The sequence below is a fragment of the Orycteropus afer genome, unplaced genomic scaffold (assembly GCF_000298275.1).
Source record: "Orycteropus afer afer isolate SDZICR_OR568_19922 unplaced genomic scaffold, OryAfe1.0 scaffold00334, whole genome shotgun sequence".
NCBI classification, from domain to species: Eukaryota; Metazoa; Chordata; class Mammalia; order Tubulidentata; family Orycteropodidae; genus Orycteropus; species Orycteropus afer.
Window position 1 is genome coordinate 3,304,246 of NW_006921921.1, and position 10,386 is coordinate 3,314,631.

Sequence of the window (10,386 nt, forward strand, 5' to 3'; positions counted from 1 at the left end):
AACTACATTCATGTCAAATCCACCTGAAATAACAAGTTAGCCTATACCCATCTGTACCCTCTGACTACTATTCTTTCTTTCAGGTGGAGATTCTGAAAAAAAAAAAAAAAAAAAAAATGTTATTCACATGTCATTATTTGCTATTCATTTTTCAATTTCCTCTGGCTTTCCTACCTCCCACTCTTCACACAGTATTCTGAGGCCACAAGTAACTTCTTAATTTGAAAATCCAGCAGACACTTCTCAGTCCTTATCTAACTTGGCTTATCTAACTCAGTTCTTATCTCTATGGCTTTTTGGCTTTGATAACCACTTCTGCCTTTATGAAACCCTGTTCCTTCACAGCTCCCTTTTGGCCTCTTTGACTGCTCAGTCTCCACTGTATGAGTACCTCCTCCTGCATCACCTGTTAAATTGTTCTCCCTCCGCCATACACACACACTTTACACTCTACTGAAGAGCATTGGTCGTGCATTGGTTAAATGTTCAGCTGCTAATTGAAAGGTCAGAGGTTTGAAATCCCCCAGCCACACCATGAAAGATGTGGTACTCTGCTTCTGTAAACATCTACAGCCTTGGAAATTCTGAGACAGTTCTACTCTGTCCAATGAGGTCACTATGAATAGGAATTGACTTGATGGGAATGGATTTGGTTTTTCAGTTTTGGACACTATTGAAATTGTCAAGGATTTCATTTTACATGGATCCACAATCAGTGCCCGTGGAAGCAGAAGTCAAGAAGTCAAATGATGTATTGCTTTGGGCAAATCTGCTGCAAAACACTTCTTTAAAGTGTTAGAAAGCAAAGATGTCATTTTGAGGACTATAGTGCACCTGACTCAAGCCATGGTATATTCAATTACCACATATCCAGTGAAAGCTGGATAATGAATGAGGAAGATTGGAGAAGAATTGATAGCTTTAAGTCTTGGTGAAGAACAGTGAATATACCATAGACTGCCAGAAGAACCAACAAATCTGTCTTGGAAGTACAGCCAGAATGCTCCTTAGAAGTGAGGACAGTAAGAGTTTGTTTAAGTTACTTTGGATATATTATCAGAAAGGAACAGTCCCTGGAGAAGGACATCATGCTTGGTAAAGCAGAGAGTCAGTAAAAAAAGAGGAAGCTCCTCAATGAGATGGATTGATACAATGGGCTCAACCACAACAACTGTGAGGATAGCACAGGACTGGGCAGTGTTTCATTCATAGAGATGCTATGAATCAGAACCAACTCAACAGCACCTAACAATAACTAACAACATACTCTCCTCTTAGCTAGTTGCTTCCATTCCTGTGTGGGAGCTAAGGTTATGTATAAACTTGGCTGGGCCATGGTTTTGTGTGGCTTGGCAGCTGGATGGAGTTATTCCCTGTGATGAGATTGTAATCACGTCCATGGTAGAATCTGCTGTGAGTAGCTAAGTAGTTGAAGGGAAGTTACCTGCAGGGTGTGGCCTGCTTCCAGTATATATGTAGAAACTTTGGGAAAGATCTCTAGCTTTTTGGCCCATTTTGGGTCCTGCACTTGGCTAAGCCTTCATCTCCAGTTCCTGAACTTGAACCAGTGGCCTGTCAAGTTGCCTACTGATGTGGGGATTGTGCCATTCTACCTGTCAATCTTGAGTTCATCAGCCTCAACAGTCAGCAGCTGCATGGGTTAAGAGACGCCTCCAGCTTGCTCCAATAGGCCTACAATAAGAGGCAGAGCTGAAGTCCAAGCTGGCACTCTGAACTTGGACTTCCAGCACCCTAAACTGTTATTGTTGTTGTTGTTGTTAGGTGCTGTCAAGTTGTCTCTGACTCATAGTGACCCAGAATGAAACACTTCCTGGTCCCATGCCAGGACCTTGCTATACTTGAGCTCATCGTTGCAGCCACTGTGTCAATCCATCTCGTTGAGGGCCTATCCCTTTTTTGTCGACCCTCCACCTTACCAAGCATGACATCCTTCTCCATGGAATGGTCCCTTCTGACAACATGACCAAAGTAGGTAAGACAAATTCTGGCCATTCTTGCTTCCAAGGAGCATTCTGGCTGCACTTCCTCTGGGACAGATTTGTTAGTTCTTTTAGCAGTCCATGGTACTTTCAGCATTCTTTGCCAGCATCACAACTCAAAAGCATCAACTCTTCTTCAGTCTTCTTTATTCATTGTGCAGCTCTCACATGCATATGAGGTGATTGAAAATACCATGGCTTGGGTCAGGCGCATCTTAGTCTTCAAGGAGACATTTTTGCTCTTCAGCACTTGACAGAGGTCCTTTGCAGCTGATTTGCCCACGCATCTTCTGATGTCCCGACTGCTACTTCCATTGGCGTTGATTGTAGAACCAAGAAAAGTCTCTGACAACTTCAATCTTATCTCCATTTATCGTGATGTTGCTTATAGGTCCAGTTGTGAGGGTTTTTTTTTTTTTCTTTATATTAAGATATAATCCATACTGCAGACTGTATTCTTCAATCTTCATCAGTAAGTGCCTTAAGTCATCCTCACTTTCAGCAAGCAAAGTTGTGTCATCAACATATTGAAGGTTGTTAATGATTCTTCTTCCAATCCTGATGCCACATTCTTCTTCATATAGTCCAGCTTCTTGGATTATCTGCTCAGCATACAGATTGAAAGAGTGTGGTGAAAGGATACAACTCTGACACATTCCCTTCTTGATTTAAAACCATGCAGTGTCCCCTTGTTCTGTTTGAACAACAACCTCCTGGTCTATGTACAGTTCCTCATAAGTACAATGAAGTGTCCTGGAATTCCCATTCTTCCCAGTGTTACCCATACTTTATTATGATCCACACAATCAAATGCTTTTGCATAATCAATAAAACCCAAGTAAACATCTTTCTGGTATTCCTTGCTTTGAGCCAAGATCCATCTGACATCAGCAATGATATCCCTTGTTCCATGTCCTCTCCTGAAATCAGCTTGCATTTCTGGAAGTTCTCAGTCAATATACTGCTGCAACCGTTTTTGAATTATCTTCAGCAAGATTTTACCTGCATCCAATATTAATGATATTGTTCATTAATTTCCACACTCTATGGGATCACCTTTCTTTGGAATGGGTACAAATATAGATCTCTTTCAGTCAGTTGGCCAGATGGCTGTCTTCCAAATCTTTTGGCATGGCTGAGTGTGTGTCTCCAGTGGGGCATCCATTTGTTGAAACATCTTGATGGGTATTCCGCCAACTCCTTCAGTGCAGCTTCAACTTCTTCCTTCAATATCATTGGTTCTTGATCATATGCCACCTCCTGAAATGGATGAAGATTGATCAGGTCTTTTTGGTACAGTGACTGTGTATTTCTTCCATCTTCTTTTGATGCTTCCTGCATCATTTAATATTTTGCCCATAGAATCTTTCAATATTGCAACTCGAGGCTTAAATTTTTTCCTCAGTTCTTTCAGCTTGAGAAAAGCTGAAGTGTTCTTCCCTTTTGGTTTTCTAACTCCAGATCTTTGCACATTTCATTATAGTAATTGGGTTTGTCCGCTACAGCTGCTCTTTGAAATCTTTGGTTCAGCTCTTTTATCTTGTCATTTCTTTCACTTGCTTTAGCTACTCTCCACTCAATGGCAAGTTTCAGAGTCTCTTCTGACATCCATTTTGGTCTTTTCTTCCTTTCTCATCTTTTTAATGACCTCTTGCATTCTTTATGGATGATATTCTTGATGTCATCCTACAATTCTTCTGGTTTTTGGTCACTGGTGTTCAATGCAGGAAGGATATATTCCAGGTCATATTTTGGCTCTCATGGATTTGTTTTAATTGTCTTCAACTTCAAGTTGAACTTGCATATGAGCAATTGATGGTCTGTTCCACAATCAGCTCCTAGCCTTGTTTTGGCTAAAGATTTTGAGCTTCTCCATCACCTCTTGCCACAGATGTAGTCAGTCTGATTCCCATGTACTCATAAACTATAAGAGAATAATTTCATGAATATTAAAGCCATCCTCTTGTGCTATTTATTATAGCAACACTAGAGAACTAAGACACTGTGGTTTCAAAGTTTAAGGGTAGTTTTCTTGACAACTGGGGACTTATTCTAGACTTCCTCGTTTAAGAAGAGGTGAATCAAAACTGTTCTTGTTAATATTTCCTTCCCATTAGAAAAAGCCCTTCCTCCACTGTACTGCAGTTCCTTATCTAAAACACCAGCTATAACTTGCCATCTTTTTTTGTGTTAGGAATATTTTGCCTTCACCTTTCCCCTGGTTAAATGGTTCCCAGATTTTCCATGTATCATTCTTTTTATACTTGGGGATGAACATAGGATTTGCAATCTACATCTACTTGTACCACTATTCTAAAAGTAAAGATATTTTTAACATTAAACCCTCAGGATACAGTCCTGTAAATACAATACTTTGGCTTTATGGAAAAACTTACTGATTTAATTCAATTTTTTTGGTGCAAATTCATAAAATATTTATAACAGGAACATTTGAAAGCCCTTCTTATGCATGTAAACAAGTATTAATGCATACATATTCATAATCTTTTTCCTTTGTTCACCAGCCAGCTTCCTTCCCTGCTCAAATTCTCTTTGTCCTTGTTATGAGTTTGGGGTAATGGAGTCAACTTGAAAAAGGGGAAATTGAAAGGCAGGAGCTGGAGAGAACAGTGAGAAGTACTTTAAAAAGATAATGAACCATCTCTCAAAAGAAAGCTTAGATAGGTGAGAAGGTAAATAGGCATGTTTAGGTTGGAGGAACTTAGAAGGAACTAGATATGATAGAAAATGAAAATGAGATTCCCAAAACCAAACCCACTGCCATTGAGTCCATTCCAAATCACAGTGACCCCCATTTGTTTCCTAAGCAGTAAATCTTTACGGAAGTAGATTGCCCCGTCTTCCTTCTGTAGCGTGGCTGGTGGGTTTGAACTGCCAACCCTCTGGTTGGCAATCAAATGTCTTAGGCACTGCACCACCAGAGCTCCTTGAAAAGAGGAAAAGAGATTAGGAAAACTTTCAGGAAGTTTGCTATAGTACATTGTGTGTGGTCCTCTTTTGGTACTTTCTTGAAATGAGGTAGGGATTTTTAATTGTTTTCTTTTTCCTCTCTGCTGGATTTTATCTTTTTTTAGTGGGATTCTGTGTAGGAACAGAAGACAATGTTGTTATTGTTAATTGCCAGTGGAGTTGGTTCTGACTCAAGGCCATCTCACGTGTCTTAAGTAGATCACTAGGCTCATCTTCTGTAACACCTCTGGGTAGGTTCAAACTGCCAACCTTTCTTGTAGTTGAAGAGTGCTTCACCATTCCTGCCATCTGAGGCCCTTGAACACAAGACAAGGGCTTTAAGAAGGTTACATATGACTTACCTGAGGCAGTATTGCACAATGATTCAGGGAGGGGCTCCTGATTTAGAAGTCTTTTGTTTGAATCCTAGTCCTAACCTCTTTCTGCTGTGTGTCCATAGGGAAATTACTTTACCTCTCCGAGCCTCATTTCCCAATCCACCAAAGTGAGGTAACAATGGTAGCCACTTCACAGGAGATTACTTGGAGGATCAAATGAGCTAACACATCTAAATGCTTGGCAATGAATGGATACCTCTCCAATGTTAACTAGTAGTAAAACAAATCTACGTATAACTGTCACTTGCTTAAACAACACGAAGCAAAAAAAAACTTTTCATTGCTCACTGTTTCTAAACTTCTTGGCTCTGCACTTCCTGGCTTCAGTTTGCCTTTTCGGGCTTTGCTCTTCGTCCACGCTCCCCGCCTTTACTCTCGCAGTTCGCTTGCACCGACGCCGGGATGCCCTCTCTCCCTCTCAAGCACCTTGGAGCCTCAGCACCCCTCAGGCGTGCTCCTCACCGGGTCTGCCAAGACAGATCTCCCGCCTCCTCTCTGCGTTCACAGCACTTCGCACCTTCATTTGAGCTTTCCTCGCGTTGTGTGTTAATTGGTTAAAGGGTCTGACTCCTCGCTACACCGAGGCATCCACCGTTTTATCATCCCACGTCCTTCCCTGGGACCAGCCCAGCGCAGCCTGGAACATCATACATGCTTACTCATGTAGCCGTGAAGGAAAACGCTGTCCAGTACCTTCTCTCGAAGATACAAAACGAGGGCTTTGGGTGTAGAGGGGGACTTGGTCCGTAAGAAAAGTCTCCCCCACCCGAAAATTCACCTGAGGCGGCCGTAACGCCTGAGGTGGAGAAGGCGGAGAGCCGGAGTGAGTCTCCAGCGCCTAGACTCCTAGCCCCCTAGCGGGCCCCCAGGCTCGCCTCGGGCGCCTGGGGTCACGTGACGCCCTCCCGCCGTACAGCTGGAGGCGGGTCCCCGCCCTCCCCCGGAGCGGCGGCGTTGCAGCGGGCGCAGTGCATTGTGGGCAGAGGGGCGGGGGTTGGGAAGATGGCTGCTCCCAGCCTCCTTAACTGGAGGCGGGTTTCCTCCTTCACGGGGCCAGTACCCCGCGCCCGGCACGGACACCGGGCCGTGGCCATCCGGGAGCTGATGATCATCTTTGGAGGGGGCAACGAGGGCATCGCGGACGAGCTGCACGTCTACAACACTGGTATGCGCGGCGGTGGCGGTTCCTCTGCCGAACCTACGGAGCCACTGGGGGGGGAGGGGAAACGAGGCAGGCAGCCGCGGCCCTGACAGCTGTCACTGCCCGGCTCCCAGACCTCTGCAGTCACTGCCTCCCCGGACAGGCGACGGGGAGCGCGGTTCGGCCAGGCGGCTGCGGTCCCTCAGTGTCTCGGGTGGCAGCTCCGTTTTCTAGGCCAGCTGGGCGGGACCGAACCCCGAACGGGGCGCGCCGGCCCTCTGGCAGGCGGTGCCGCGCCCCTTTCCACCCCCACCCCCGCCCAGCCCTGCTGGCGGACGTAAGCGAGCGAGAGCTGCTATCCGCCTGGGCCTTTCCGCGCACTCTCACCTACTCCAGGGCGCAGGGATTCCTCCCCTGCAAAACACCAAACCAGCTCAAAACCAGAGCTCCTCCTGCCTTTCTTCAAACTCCTTAGGAGGAAGAGATTCTGGGGGTTGACGAGGTAAAACGAGAGGCATTCTGGTACTTTCGCCCCAAATACAGCTCCGTATTTGGCAGGTGGCAATTAAGATTTGCCCCATTGGTAACTCTAAACTGGCGGGGAAGTGGTTCGTGGGGGAGACTGGCGTTTCCTCTGCATAGGTAGGTAGTTGGGTGTGTGCGGTGGGTGCCCAAGCTCGCTCGCGAGCGTTTTCCTTAACTGGTCCTCGGAAAGAACTGTCATCGCCTGGGCTCTACTGCTAATTCCAGGTGCCTCTGGCTACAGAGGCATAGAAAGGAGTTTGGCATTTCATTTTTCCCCACTTGCAATTGCTCCAGCTGTCATGTTTCTTTTTGTGTAAGGCTAATTGCTGAATTTTGAGTCTATTTCCCCATCAATAAATTTCTTTCTTTGACAAAATAACTTAATCATAGTGGCCATTTAAAGGTGAACAAGCGGAGTAAGGAAGATTTTATTGTTTGCCCTCTTCTCCACCCCGCACCCTAGCATGTAAAGTTCAAAAGTTATTTGACAGTTTAATACAGTGTACAAGCCCTGGCTTAGACCTGGTTTGAATCTTGCCCTGCCAGTTTACCAGGATCAGGACTAAAGTTACTAAACCATTGTAAGCCTCGCATTTTTTCATTTATAAAATGGAAATGATGATATCCATCTAGCAGGATTTTTGAAAGAAATGGTAAAGATCAGGGTTTCTCAAACAGACGTTTTGGACCAGGTAATTCTTCGTTGTGGGGGGCTTTCCTGCGCGTTGTAAGTTGTTGAACTGTATATCTAGCTTCTACCCACTAGATGCCTGTAGCACTTTCCCCTAATGCTCTTCTCCACTCCCTTTAGTTTTGGCAACCAAAAATGACTCCAGACATTGCCAAATGGCCCCTGGGGAGCAAAATCATTCCCAGTTGAGAACCACTGACACAGATGATAGATATGAAGTACATGCCACATAATAGGTGGGAGCTGTTGTTTATTATAATTGGTTTTCATTTTATTTTGGCAACTAGTTACGAATCAGTGGTTCTTACCAGCTGTTAGAGGAGACATCCCTCCAGGCTGTGCTGCCCATGGATTTGTCTGTGATGGTACCAGAATATTAGTATTTGGGGGAATGGTTGAATATGGAAGATACAGCAACGACTTATATGAATTGCAGGTAAGTGTATTTCAACTTAATGATCTCAATCTGAAACTTCAGTAACTCATCAAAAGTTTGCAAAATATTTCATTAACATTTAAAATGGTGTGGGCTTCACATTTTACAGTTTCAAAGGAAATGTTTCCTCTTCATTAAAAAGCTAAAAGTTTCTAAAGGAAGTTTTTTTCAATACTTAATGCTACAATTACAGTGTTAAGACATTTATTACTTAGTATCAATGGTACGTATATGTAGGTTTTTGTATCTTTGTACAGTAGTTCCAAACTTCAGCCTGAAGACAGAAGTTCCTGGAAGACTTGTGAAAATGGATTGCTGGGCTCTGCCCTTAGAGTTTCTGACTCTTTAGAAGATCTGTGGTGGAAAACTGATCATTGATCTTGCTAACACATTCCTAGCTAGTGCTGCTGGTCCCCAGACCATACTTTGAACCACTGTCTTACTTTTATAGAAATTGTTACCATCACGCCAATAATCACCTTTTTTTTCTTGATAATACATATAAAAGAAGGGTAATGGATTCATATATCCTTTCTAAACTTGACTGTCTGATTAAACTAGACTCATTGGCAGCTCTAGTTGACTTTACTTTCTGAACTGTACATGATTTTGGGGCCATGATCATGAGGATATCTGCTAATTGGCATACATGCATAGATTGTACCTACTTACAAGCAACACATTTCAACAATAGCTTCAGATAAAGAAAATAATCAATGACCAGAGAATAAGTTTCGGAGTTAAGTTTGTTAAATGAACTTTATGTTTATTTAAAGGTAAAAATGCATACTGTTCATGGATTCCCTAATTACAGAAAGTTGTTAGTTGTTGTTATGTGCTGTTGAGTTGGCCCTGACTCACAGCGACCCCTCCTTGGGTTTCCGAGGCAGTATCACTACGGAAGTAGATTGCCTAACCTTCCTTCCTCCGAGAGGCTGGTGGGATTGAACCGCCAGCCTTCTGGTTAGCAGTCAACTGCCTTAGGCACTACGCTACCAGATCTCTAATTTCAGAAAGTAGAAATACATAAATTACATTTGATTAAAGTTTTATTTACTATTTCTGCTTTTCATTTAGTAAACACTTTAGAACTGTTAGAATTTATTATTATCTTAGTTTGCTATTGTGGAAAGCTGTGAATATGGAAAACTAGGCTGAATTTCTGTTAGAACATTTATTTTAATTCCAGAAGTTAGCTGCTTACTTGTCATTTGTCCCCAGAATGCCTTTAAATAGAGCTTTATGGTTAGATTTGGATTAAAATATATTGTTCTGATTTTAAGGAGCCCTGGTGACATAGTAGTTAAGCGCTGGGCTGCTAACTAAAAGGTCAGTGGTTAGAACTCACCAACTGCTTCATGGGAGAGTGATGTGGCTATCTTTCCATAATAATCTATGGCTTTGGAAATGCTATGCGGCAGTTCTATTCTATCCTGTAGGATTGCAGTGAGTTGGAACCAACTTGTCAGCAGTGTTTTGTTTTGTTTGTTTTATGGTCTCATGTTGCACTCTTGACAGGATAGGAGTGCTTTCCTGATTTTATCTTTGCATATTTTTGCTTTTTTTCAGGCAAGTCGTTGGTTATGGAAGAAAGTGAGACCCCAACCCCCTTCTTCTGGTTTACCTCCTTGTCCTCGGCTTGGACATAGCTTTTCTTTATATGGTAACAAATGCTATTTGTTTGGTGGCCTGGCAAATGAAAGTGAAGATTCAAACAATAATGTTCCCAGGTATGCTGACTCTTTTTCAGACCAAATGCTTATTTTATGATTTAAATTGGGAACATTTGATTTCTTCCATCTCAAACTATTATAAGGGATGAATCTTAGTTTTATGTTTATACCTAAACAGTAAGCAAATCTGTCCTCATGCGTGTTTTGCTTACTCCCTGGAAAACATCATTTTCAAAACTTTGCCTATGCTAATCCAAAATAATCTTATTAAATTGGTATGAATATAACTGCTTATATCTGTATATTTGCATATATTGAACTGTAATGTATTTTAGTTAGATCATAAATGATTATGAAAAGTATTGGATGGTTATTTTATAATTAGGTTTCTTAGGGAATTTGGTGGCAAAAATATGCCTATCAGTTGAAGGCCATAATTTTTATTTTTTACACAGGAAGCTGTTAGCTCAATCTAGCAAATACTTCTAAAATAAATCCTCTCCTCTTCTTTTCAAACCATTAATCATTGCCTCCTTTTTTTTTTTTTTTTTT

The 10,386-nt window shown here is 42.5% G+C and overlaps 1 protein-coding gene across 1 annotated transcript in view; it reads left to right on the forward strand.

The window, feature by feature from the left end:
* The first annotated feature begins 6,370 nt into the window (after positions 1 to 6,370).
* Positions 6,371 to 10,386, forward strand: part of HCFC2 (host cell factor C2) — a 68,809-nt gene continuing 64,793 nt past the window's right edge. The window contains exons 1-3 of the mRNA XM_042782477.1: positions 6,371 to 6,533; positions 8,013 to 8,161; positions 9,731 to 9,891. Coding sequence (XP_042638411.1) covers positions 6,371 to 6,533; positions 8,013 to 8,161; positions 9,731 to 9,891 — 473 coding nt within the window. The remainder of the gene's footprint in view (positions 6,534 to 8,012; positions 8,162 to 9,730; positions 9,892 to 10,386) is intronic.